The sequence below is a fragment of the Cyclopterus lumpus genome, chromosome 4 (genome assembly GCF_009769545.1).
Source record: "Cyclopterus lumpus isolate fCycLum1 chromosome 4, fCycLum1.pri, whole genome shotgun sequence".
In the NCBI taxonomy this organism is placed as follows: domain Eukaryota; kingdom Metazoa; phylum Chordata; class Actinopteri; order Perciformes; family Cyclopteridae; genus Cyclopterus; species Cyclopterus lumpus.
In genome coordinates, this window is record NC_046969.1 from 11,591,243 (window position 1) to 11,604,226 (window position 12,984).

General features: G+C 40.8%; 2 protein-coding genes across 2 annotated transcripts in view; one reads left to right on the forward strand and one right to left on the reverse strand.

Annotated features, from left to right (window-relative positions):
- The window catches only part of dock7 (dedicator of cytokinesis 7), a 46,873-nt gene that overhangs the window by 25,611 nt on the left and 8,278 nt on the right, over positions 1-12,984 (reverse strand). The window contains 8 exon segments of the mRNA XM_034530180.1: positions 649-719; positions 993-1,110; positions 10,854-11,016; positions 11,149-11,242; positions 11,381-11,523; positions 11,975-12,137; positions 12,381-12,461; positions 12,770-12,919. Of these exon segments, the coding sequence (XP_034386071.1) occupies positions 649-719; positions 993-1,110; positions 10,854-11,016; positions 11,149-11,242; positions 11,381-11,523; positions 11,975-12,137; positions 12,381-12,461; positions 12,770-12,919 (983 nt within the window).
- angptl3 (angiopoietin-like 3) lies at positions 5,120-9,663 on the forward strand. Its single transcript, XM_034530182.1, has 7 exons — positions 5,120-5,650; positions 6,244-6,354; positions 6,516-6,627; positions 6,764-6,877; positions 7,364-7,459; positions 8,070-8,342; positions 8,452-9,663. Exons 1-7 carry the CDS (start codon positions 5,120-5,122, stop codon positions 8,634-8,636), a joined length of 1,422 nt encoding a protein of 473 aa, XP_034386073.1. The 3' UTR covers positions 8,637-9,663.

The window sequence follows — 12,984 nt, forward strand, 5'->3', positions numbered from 1 at the left end:
AGGTGTTTAGACAAGAGAAATATTGTGCCACTTCTGAGTGAAAAGCAGACTGTAATTGACCATTACCTAGAAGCACTTCTGAGGGCTGGTTTAAGTCCTGATGCATGGTGGGCCTGGTCACAGTGGTACATTATTCACAGATTGATTAATTTTAGCCTTGAAGGTGTGACCCCTGGGTGCCAAATGACAAACCGCTGGATGTCGTAAAAACACCCAATAGTGGTGATAAAATATTAGAGACCCCTCATCTCTTATGTAGAGACGGAAGAAACTTGGGGCAAGGACACCACTTTACAATATCCAGAAGGTTCTTTAATGAACACCATCAAAGGTTGGCGGGGTAATAAGAGGTGTAATAGGAGGTGTAAGACGTTACGGCGATGTTCAATTAAAGAAGGATATTTGTGAAATGAATTTTCAAATCAATCTCGTGACAATCATGGAGACCATGTGAATACAAGGCCATGTCAGATTTTCATACCTCATTATTACAAAGAAAGATCATCACATAATCATATGGTAATGAAAATACTGGACATAATGATTGTTGTTGCTATAGAGCTTTAGTTAAAACTGTTTCATCACCATCCCAAATCATAGGTTCCCTGCAGCACTCTGTAGAGACTATTAAAAGGACACGGAGCTTACCTGTTATGGTACACCACAGCAGTATAGGCTTCTTTAGCAAAATCTGCACAGCTGGACTTCCCAAATATCACCTGAGGGATAAAAGAAGTACTGACAATCAGATGGCCATGAAGCAATGTTACAATGAATCGTGATCATTTGTAAACGAGTATTCACCAAGAGCATATTTGCTAGCATGCACACAGCTGTAGAACAAAGCGTTGCCATACAACCTCACACCTGGCTATAAAATGGCAGACGCCGTTAGTTGTCGACACAGCAACACGTTGTACTGAGATGACCGACTAGACTAATATAAGTTCAAAAACAATAGTAGTTTCCTTTAACTTCTCATCATAGCATACCGGCATTGCATTGTTTGGATCCTCTCCATTCATAAATTGCACTTTGACTGTGATGTTGCGGGCAGAGCCTTGGCGGTTGGCAAAGTTAAGACTCTGAGGGTTTACATACAGCAGATTCCTAAAAGACAGACACGTACACAGACACAGAGAAAACAAGGCACATCATACATTATGTCATTTAATTAACTGCACCAAGGGTCAATCTATAAAACTGCATGGTTAATATTCACAAACAAGGTACTCAAAGTCTGACAGATATTTGATAGTATGAAGGAAAATATAAGTTATGTATAATTAATATACGACAGAAAGTAGCTATAGCATGACAGGACTAGAGGTTGAGCAATGGTCATCAAAAGATTAACAATCATATAAATCATTTGAATTTCATTGTACACTTGGTATATTCTGCCGCACAACTTGACAGCTACACATATCAACTTGTGGAAATAAATTGTTTAAAATACCATTTTGTAATAAAATACTATTATTGTACCATCCTGATTATTATTGTTGTCATCATTGACACCAAAGGTTATGGATCTGTACTGTCAAAAACACTGATGGGAAGTGGGAGGAGGCTGCATAATAGGAAGTGCAAAGTCAGCCGGGATCAGCTGACAAACCGCAGTGAAGTAGTTGAGTCTGTAGGGGGCGGCCCCACAGAGACCACAGCTGGAACCACAACTGACAAGGAAGCGTGGGAATCTCTTTGGTCTGATTATTAGAATCATTCCCGTCCTCCGTTGCTCTCTATCTTGCATGTCCTAACAATAACAAGCAGCTTTTAAGAGGGTTGTTGAATTTGAACTAAAAAGACCCCAAGATGACTTAACTGTGGAACATCTGAAATCCCCATATAAGCACAATGAGGAAGTATCACTGATTGGTCAGTTCATCCCATCAGATTGATCGTTGGTTAATCAATAGACATGAATACTGTGAAAGCAAACTTGGCAGCTCTCAATAGACTCCCAACTGTACGATGGCGGCTACACATCATTCCCACTCAGGGGCTACATAAAAGGGATAAAAGTCATGGTTTTGCTAGCTCAATAGTAGGCCAGGTAACAGGTAATGTTGAAGGAGCACCAACATGATATTAAAAATGTGGTACACCCTCAACAAATGTATAAAAACACTCACTACAAAGCAGATAAAGTATTTCACAATAAAAAATAACATGATCCACCTTGCAAGGATGCATTCTTCACATATATTGTAAACATCAGCACAAGTTGTATGGACAGCTCATTTTGTCATGTTTCATCCTGACCAATTGGATGCATGTTCAAATCAAATCCATAATTAATGGGGCTGTTTTCTGTGGCCCAGTCAAAAATACCACTTGATCGTGACCTAGCAGCACCAGAAAAATTATTTATAGGAAACCCTGTTTACACTTCACACTGATTTTGCACACACACTTCTAAATTAATATGGAGCCAAGTGTCTGTTTCTTAAAAGCACAACAATCACTGGTTACTGGTGGCCGCCCGCATCCGCTTCAAAACATTGGTTCTTGCGTACCGTGCTGCGAACAGATCGGGTCCAGTCTACATCCAGGACATGGTCAAACCGTACACCCCAGCCTGTTCACTCCGCTCGGCTTCTGCCAATCGGCTCGTAGCTCCTTCACTTCGAGCTAAACACTCAACAAAATCAAGACTGTTTACTGTGCTGGCTCCTCATTGGTGGAACGATCTCCCCATTGACATCAGGACAGCAGAAAGTCTCTACATCTTCCGCCGGAAACATAAAAACCCATCTCTTCCGACTATACCTTGAATAAAAAACGATTAGCACTTCAGTAGCACTTGAGTGGCCCTTACTTATGGTATTTGTATTACTTATGGTAGTTTTGGCTTTTGGATTCTTATTATTCTGAGTTTGTACTCATGGTTAAATGCACTTATTGTCGCTTTGGATAAAAGCATCAGCTAAATTAAACATGTAATGTAATGTAATGTAATGTAATCAGACAGACAGAGTCAACACCTGGCAAAGCACTGAAAAAGTCTCTGTAGTAGTTCCCGCTACAGTAAGTGTCTCCAGGACCACAGTTTACCACGATGACACACACACAGAGACTACCAGCCACACACCATCACGGCTGTTAATAAACAGACAGTCGATGACTGACTGACTCAGACAATTAGGTGCTACAATAGTGAGTGAACGTGACATTTTAACCTTGTGGTTAACAAAGGATGGGGGTGTGGAGGGTATCCATACTATCCAACCATGGAACAAAGAACAGTGTCCACAATGTTTTCTCTGTATCTCAGTAACACATAAGAATGCACAAAACAAGACACAAAAACAAAACATAACATGCACAAAACAGTGGACATTAAACAGACTGCTGAGGTGGTTTAATGCTGATTTATCAGGTTGAAAATTCTAATTTTAACAGAACATGCCAGCTCCACAGGGAGAGGCCCCAGCAGGCCGTGTCAGGTTCAAACCCTCAACCTCCTTGCCGCTAACCGCTGTGCTGGCATGACGGATACTGAATATCAGTACCAGCTTTATGCTGATCAAGCAAATTCCTGGTACATTCACTCATTCCATGTTTTTCTTTACTATAGAACCCTTTCTCTATGCTCTGTCCATATAGAAAAAAGTAGCATTCCCTCATTACAGAGAACGGAGCTAATCCATTTTTAAAACCGCAAATTACTAGAGAAAGCTCATTAAGATGACTGTGTGGTATATTAACAAGGACTTTAACAGCCGTAGCGCCAACATGTTTCCATTTTAAACCATATCCCTGTATTTTCTGCTATTTGTGACAAGTTTCCTTTTGCATTCAAAGTGATCAGCTGCAAGCTAGTGGGCGACTGTGGGTCCGTCTTTCAATCAGAGGATCGGCGGTTCAATACCTGGCTGTACTAGTCCTAGTCGATGTGTCCTTGAGCACTTAACCCTGCATTGCTCCCCGTAGCTGTGTCTACGGTGTATGATTGTAAGTCGCTTTGGATAAAAGTGTCAGCTAAATGAAATGTAAAAGCTGCAAGCAAGACCTTTTTGATCTATACCTGCCTTTAAGAATAAGAAACTAAATCAAATGACTGCATGACATGGCAATTATTCTGTCTAGAAGGCCTTCACTCAGCAATGAGTGCCAAAAGTCTAAATATTTATATTCCAATTTAATACGACACCAAGTCATTTCACTGATCACTTCCTCCTCCCTCTCTATGAAGCTGGATATATTTCACCAACATTTCAGGTCTGCATCAAACAACTTACTAATAATTTCCCATAAAGATTGTTTTTAATGACAGAATGAAACGATCCTTACAAAGCTGCATGTTAATCAGTAAACTGTATATACCACATCTCATTTCTGGTGGTATTAAAAAAATGACAGGGTTGAGCAATACAATCAAGATGATGAGTACACACTGTCCAAACTCTCCAACATCATTCATGCCCAGTAGCTCAACCTCACTCCCCTCACCACAGAGTGAGAGATGGGGGGAGAGAGAGAGAGAGAGAGCTAGACAGAGAGAGAAAGAAGGGGGATGAAAGAGAGGGGGGAGGAAAGAGAAAGAGAGAGAGAGAGACTGGTGCTGGGCTGATTCAGCACGATGCTAAATCAAACCCAGGAGCATTAATTACACACAGCATTATCAATCAGAGCAAAGTGTGTGCAGGGTTATAAGGTTTGAGATTGATCGGTCTGACAATCCATCAAAGACCTGTGGTGGCCATTGTTGGCTTTCTGCTGATCAGCTAAAGCCCTGCACCACAGATGGAGAACAGGGTAGGGTGTGGTATGGAGAGGGGATTGTGGTTAAATGGGTAGTAGAGAAGGGGGGTATATGTCATTTGCTCACTGCTGTGATTTGTTTGTTCGGGAGAGGGAGGGCTCGAGGGGGATTTGGGAGGAGGTGGGGTACAGAGTTAAAACATAGTAGAGTTTAATGATCAGCTAATCCCCCCTCCTCTACTGAGAGGGCAGTATATAACACAGGGCAGCCTGCTGCTCTCACTTCACAGCAAAGAAGTCAGGGTTATAGGCAGAGCGAGAGAAACGAGTGTCGAGTCGAGCACAAAACAGGGGAAAGCTGGAGCGGTGGTCGAAGTTATTTCAAAATCCAGACTTGGACAAAAAAGTCATGATGAAGCTGTTTTGCCTGTTTCTGCTGCTCACTAGTTCAACTGCTGCCATCCCTCTAGAGTCCTTAGGTAGAGAAAAGTACCCCACCCTGCCTACCCAGGCCCTTGCCACAGCAGCAAGCCCAACCGAGGAAAGGTCTCGCTTTGCCATGCTGGATGATGTTCGCCTACTTGCAAACGGACTACTCCAGCTGGGCCAGAGTCTACGAGAGTTTGTCCACAAGACCAAGGGCCAAATCAACGAAATCTTCCAAAAGTTGAACATTTTTGACCGCTCTTTCTCCCAGCTCTCAGTGGTCACGTCTGAGATCAAGGAGGAGGAGGAGGAGCTGAAGAAGACCACCAATTTCTTGAAGGCCAACAATGAGGAGATCAAGAACTTGTCGCTGGAAATCAACTCTAAGATCAACGGCATCCTTCAGGAGCGCGTACAGCTGCAGAGCAAGGTGGGAAACCTCGAGGAGCGGCTGAAGGGACTGTCGCAGAGCATTATCCCCGTTGACCAGCTGAGTGAAATCACCACGCTCAAGGTAAGCAGCAAGTCTGCACTGAGATCCTTATTCAAGTTTGCATCGGTCAGTGGATGCCACGTACACAGCAATGGGAGAAAAGTGAGCAAATAAAAACTGCACCGAAGCATTCTCTTAAATCCAGTTTAGGAAAAACTAAATGCATTTCATGTACTTTACTAATTCTACTAATTCGACTAATCTAATAATTGAAATAGCACCAACCTAAATGTGTCCTATGTGATAACATTTAATGTCATATGACAGCAATCTATTCCTGTATTACTGTAGTGGTTATTGATACACCTTTGTATTATTGTAAGTCCACTTCGACATCAGGCAAAATACGGCATGTGAGAAATATGGGCTATAGCATTATGCGAATGATAACCGGCATTAGAAAAGCAAGGCGACCTATTGAAAAGTCATCTGTGTGTTCTGTTGTTTTGCGTGGCTAATAGTCTGTTTGGTTTCCATTTTATTACTGATAGAATTAACAATATATTTAAGAAAATATATGCTGAAGAAAACCGGTAGTTAACAATTTGTTGGATTCATGTGACTCAACAGGTGCACGTATGGATGAATAATGCTTTTGTTGTGTTTTTTTCCAGGAAGTGATTGAATCTCAAGAGAAAACAATTACCCATCTGCTGGAAGCTGTGAAGGAGCAGCATGATCAGCTTGACAACCAGAAAAACAAGATTATAAACCTGGAGGAAAGGGTAGACAACTCTTCAAAAGGAGTTCATTACATTTAGTCTTTAAAGGCCCAACTTCTGCTCCCAGTGAGAACGTGCTTTATGTGAGAATGGACGGGAAACTGCTGTTTATAGAGCTCACAAGATCATTTAACATCACAGATGTGTTTGCTCTTCTCTTGCAGCTCAGCTATGACAGCTTTCAAGATACAGTCGATAAGCCAATGGATTTAGACCCTGCAGCGCCTGATATGTTTGAATATCTGACAGGAAACTCAACTGACCTGGACTTGAATGGTAACATGTATTCAAATGCATCATCAGTTATTCAAAATGTTCGCATAAATATTAAACACTCAAAACTAAAAAGGAGAATGCAACTGTTTGGGGAAATTTGAATGCATGCATTTAGATTTTCTTAATTGTGTTTCAGACCTCCCAAGAGACTGCAGTGAGCTGTTTAACAAGGGAGAGACAACAAGTGGAATCTATGTCGTCAAGCCAAACCAATCTGAATCATTCAATGTTTACTGCGAAATGGGTTCAGGTGAGTGAGACTACAGCAATCGGAGCTCTACGTATGAGCAACAAAATACTGTTTCTGTATTCACAAGCGCTTACAATGTAGAAGATGAAGTATTGGCATTTATGCATGTTTCCAATAAACAAGCGAGGCACAATAAACAAAAGCTTATCAAGCTAGATAGCCACAGCAACAGGTCATCCACAAGGGCAAACAATGGGGTGGAACACAACACTGTTGACTCCTAGTGTGTGTGTGGTGCATGCTGAATACACAGACGTGGATTTGGCTCTGTGCTGCCGCCTTCATGGCATAACAACTCAGTCACGCTATTCGGTTTGTACCTTTTATACAGAAAGCTGAGGCGGAATAACTGGCAACATTCCCACCTTGAGTGGGCTGTGTGAAAAGGGCTTATGATAAAGGAAGCTTTCTGATCTTTGTGTAAATGTTTGTGTTGCTAGTACAACAATAACTTGACTTGAAATGTATTGCTAATCAATTCTATAGATGGGGGTTCAACTGTTATCCAACGCAGGGCAGATGATTCAGTGGATTTTGACAAGACATGGGACAAGTATGAGAAAGGCTTTGGAGATCTGGAAAGTGAGTACTTTTTTTTAACTTTGCATTGAACTCAGCATATGCCATTTCCCAAAACTATGCACATTTGGATATATATATTTAGTATTTACACTGGATACCACCTTAAATTGAACAGACTTTATGGTCAAGGGGGGACATTTGCAAGTACTTCCTGTAAGCCTGGTCATAGGAAACAGTAATTGTTACATATCAGTCCTGAACTGAAAAAGTGACTTCCTGTATTGCCTGATTACAAGTGTTGGCAGTGTTCCCTGTGACACTTACTGGCTCAGACAGCCAGACATATGGTAGGTGCAGTCATGCCACATTCCAAAAGAAAAAGGCTCCTGCAGCCATGCATTTTAGTTCTACTACCTACCTAATGATTATACCTCGCAGTTTGGAGCAGCAATCCATTACTGATTACTCTGATTACGGATGGGTGTCTCTAAGTTTATTGGAGACAAGTAGACAAGCAGTGTGAGAAAAACTATCAATACTAAAAACAAAATGTGTTCCCAGGAATTTCCCATTTGAGGTCAATTGTAAATTTACTAACAGACACAAATGTTTGTTTCACATACAATAACTACATCCTAACAAGATCAAAACTGACTAATATGTTACGCAGACGACTTCTGGTTGGGCTTAAAGAAGATCCACAGCTTTACTCAGCAGGGAGTTTACATCCTGCGTATTGATTTGGAGGACTGGAAGGAGGGGAAGCACTGGGCTGAGTACCGCTTCTCTTTGGAGGGTACCTCGAAGGGCTATAGCCTTCATGTCAGCCACTTCTCTGGTGACCTGCCTGATGCCATGGCCAACAGAACCGGCATGAGATTCTCCACTAAAGACAGAAATAATGACAACCACCGGAACTCCAACTGCGCTCGCACTTACACAGGTAAAGAGTTTTAAGGGATGATTCAGCGATGGTTCTTTTCGTAAGACCAACTTGTTTAGACCAGATTATGTTTATATAACGTCTGTCTCTCGTCCTGGGACTTTGGCAGGTGGTTGGTGGTTCAATGCTTGCAGAGAGACCAACCTTAATGGAAAGTATTTGTGGTTGAGGGCAAAAGGACGCTCTATGAGAAGGAAGGGCATTTACTGGAAGCCTGGCACAGGGCCCTCCTATTCCCTCAAGATGACCAAAATCAGCGTACGACCAGCCCCGACTGCTGAAAGCTCCAACTGAACCCCACAAGTCATACCCTTTCTTACAACACTACTGACATGTTTCACAAACATTGATCAAATCTAATGCTCAGCCAAAAAAGCTATATTAAAGTGGAACATGAAGTAACACTGAAAAATTCTTAGTTGATCTGCATCATTAAGTTGATTGCTTGCAAACCATTTTTGGAATGAGCTGTTGCAATGCTGCAACCATCCCACACAGGGCATTAACCTATTGGGTATAATCAAGCAAGGACAGTAGAATTGGCATTATGCAACATCTGCAATCATTTGTAAAATGGACATATTGATCAACATCAGCAACCCGATTCAGAGCTCGCTGGAAAATGCTACAGTGCTGCAGTAGGAAAGAAAACTATGTAGAGATTCTGAAGCAATTGTAAAAAACGGAGAGTGCTCGGCTAGAACAGAGAACTTAAATGTATTCGACAGCTTCTATGTTGAAAAAACTATTTAAAATGAATATTATCTTTGTGACGTAAAACTGTTTCATGTTTCCAGGGGGCACATGTACCAACAGGTTATTGCATAAGGCATGCTTTTATATAAGTCATTGTTCAAGAGAAACACTGCTTCTCTAACATCTCAAAATGTGTCCAAACTGGTGATTTTCTTTCCATGATTGCCATTTTTGTCGAGTTCATTTACACTGATTCATCTCTAGTTTGATGGAAAACAATCCATAAAGTGGGGTCAATGTCAGCAGACAAATACTCAACAACATTGGAGAAAAAAAGCTTTGGCAGCACAATGATGAAGGTTTTTGCTTTGTTTGTTTGTATTTTTTTACTCTGTAAAGTATTTAAACCATTTCATGCTATTATATGACTTCTACTGGTATTGTTAGAAAAACATAATTTCTGTGCATTTCCAAGTGTATTGAGTCATATTGACTTTTGTCCATTATTACAATATAACTAACTGTACTGTAAATGTGGCTCATACTAACACGTCACCCTAATAAGTAGATATATGCTAAAAAAAACATATTTATGAAGTCAAAATAAAAATATTGTCTAAATGTCTCACATGGCCATGTTTTGTGTGTTGATCTATAACTTTGTGTTGCATTTCAGAGGAAAAAAACAAAAACCAAGAACCTTTAGTATTGTACTGTATGTAAGATAAATTACTGTCATCACAGTCAGTAAGACAGTATACTCATTAAAATAAATGTTTAAACAATCGCTAAAACAATATATTAATTCAAAATGTGGATGCCACAATACGCAAACTTCCACATTGCTATAATCTGCATAACCATTTTGTTTTCCAGCTCAGGATCTGTATCGTCCTGCTTACAGCTAATAATCTTACTGATCAAGTTTAGTAACCTGGTTCAGGTTCTCTATGACCTCAGAGAGTATCGTCACTATATAGATATACTCAAAGGAAACGTATTACAAAGTTGTAAAAAAAAAAACTGTGATCCCAGACACATTTCTTGGCATTTAAATGATTTAAAAAAACATTTATAATACGAATGCAATGATTTGGATTTCCTTTCACCTAGTTCTGCTGGCTCTCAATTGGGTCTGGCCTTAGTTAATCTACAATAGGAAGGCACCTGGTTATCTGCAGACAAACAAGGCCAGTGGAAGCAAGGTCATGTCAGCAGCAACATCTGGCAGTAACAACATCACTGTAAAGTGACCTTTACAGAAATAGCACTTGTTCAGTTGGAATATGTACGCAGTACACCGGTATTTACCAAGTAGTGAACATTAACAAAACAGTGTTAGACATCACTGTGCAAAGCTTGATTTGATTTGAATGGATTCCTTCAGCTTTAAGTTGTGTTTAGACTTTGATTGAGGTTGTTGTCCTTCACGGACTAAATGATTACGACAGTGAGTTCTTGCATCCGGCTCATGGAGCATGTGGCATTTTGCCTATTTTCTATTTGCCTATATTTTGTAACAGGCAATCAATATAACTCCTAAGAGAAAAACCACAGCTGCTATTGGTAATATCCCTCTATAGTCTGTGGATAAGTTAATATTTTCCAAAAAAGCAACTATTAAAATTCCAAATCAATTCATTCAAGAGTCGCTTTATAATGAAAACAGTTCAAAACAGCTTGTATTTTGTGCAACCTATTGACAAGAAAGCTTTATCTTGAAAAAATGAATATACTCTGCAGACAAAATTGACTAAACTGAAAGATAAGAAACAAAAGCTCAGTTTTCCACACTCAAAATGTAATCTTCTGTACCTGTATGTGGTGTTTGGCACATAGACGTCCCTGGCAGGGAACTCCAGGATCTCTCTGGTGGGGCGTACCCTGCTGTCTGGGTAAGGTTTGACCTGCAGAAGGTCAGGGGTCAAGCAATAGTGTGGGTTCTCTGGAGCGGGAGAAATGTCCAACTTCAACTGGGCTGTGGTGACAGAATGGAAAGGGAGCGAGTGTACAGGGAGGTAAAGAAAGAGAAAAGGTGATATATTTATTTGAAACATGAGCCTCAGATTAACAACTACTCACAGGATTGACTCAATCAACATGATTATACCTGTGATGGGTCTGAGTCTCCTCAGCACTGAAGAAGGCCTTCTCATGTCAGCTAAGAACTTGTACAAGTCCTCATCACTCAGTCTGTCCCCCTCCTAAAATTCACATCAGGACATAACCATATTTATCTGTGCATGTGCAGCCTAATCAGTGCATAACAAACATAATATATGTCTGATACATAACAAGTCGGATGTATTATATCAGACTTATAATCATGTGGTTGTGGAGACCTGTTTGAAAAAGTTGGTGATGGTAAGTGTTGCAGGTCTAAATCCTGTCAGACTGCATGACTCGTCTCCACTGGTGGTCCTCTCCAGGGAACGCCTTCCCATGATGCTCGAGTTCCTTCGTTCTGACCATGAGCCCTTTCTCTCTGTACACAAGGGAAAAAACAACAACATTTTTCAAACTTAAATTCTCCATATTTTGGTCCCATGTGACAAAGAACATACATTTCTCTGATCTGCCTAGCAACCACACGGCAGCCACCACAATCAGCATCAAAGATACCCTCCTGTGAGGTTAACGGTTAGACAAACACCAAAGGTCAAACTCAAAATAACACACCAAGGATCAATATGGAATGATGATTTGCTCTCTGTTTGAATTTCCCTTGTGCTATTTGTTGTTGGCCCATGAGCGTTATGCGTGTATGTATTTGTTACATTTTGTTTTACAAAGTCAGGAAATATATCTGGCATCAGATCGGTACTCAGCCCACAGCCCAGGTATCGCCATCTGTATCTCGACTGAAAATCCCAAACTGAGATACCATATGTTTACAGTTACAATCTAAAGAGTTGTTTTAAAAGGCAATATCAGACCTGTGAGGCTCATCTCCAGCTCCGTGTCTCTCTCAAGACTGCCAGCACTGTTCACAATGTTCATCAGGTGGATGGCGGTCCAGGCGAATGGCATGCGGTAGCGGCCAAGACGTTGGCAGAACTGCTCTGATTGGCCACGAAGCTTCTCTAACTTCTCTTTATTCTACAAGAAAAAAAACATGCAGTTTACGTATCCACTCATTCATAAAACTTGAATATTAATTGTACAACATTTAGGTTTGCATTGACTGGAACAGCGATGTCATTTTAAAACATGAACATTTGCCTAATATAATGGATAAAATAGAACATTCTTTTTATCTGTATAAGTATTATAATAATTCACCTGAGACATGCCTCAAAAGCTTTTATGTGGCATTTAACGTCTCATTCACATTGATCATACCTTGGCAGCATCTGACTCTTTGAAGACCATGTAAGGCTCGGCACACTCTCCAATATCACCTTGCTGCAGTACCTTTTCCAGCTGCAGACAAAGGACATACATGCAGTTACCTCCCTCACACACAGAAACCAATGATCAAACTTCTGCCTAATTTCCACTATAAAGTTTGGCTCGACTCAACTTTTGGTCCAAGATCCTTTTCTATATTTTGTTTCCCACAGTGGAGAGTACCCCCTCATTGTAGGCGAGATTCTTGGGAAAACTTTCCCAACTAATCTAGCCTGCAAGTGTTTTGTATCTTCACAAATTCTTACGTCTTACACACTGAGACATATTATCTATATATTCGCCCAAATTAGACAAAGGAAGATAAATCATAACTGTCTGACCTTGATGACAAGGAAGACATCTTGAGAAGGGTAGGAGATGGAAAATATGGCAGAACGGGCCAGCGTGGAGATGGCTGCAGTCTGAATGTGCGGACGAAGCATCCCCTTCGTCTGCTCAGAGTTTAAGTCAAAGAAAAAGGTCTCCGATATCTGAGGGACACATCCAAACCGACAGACAGGTGGTTATAACACAATCATAACATACATGTTCAATG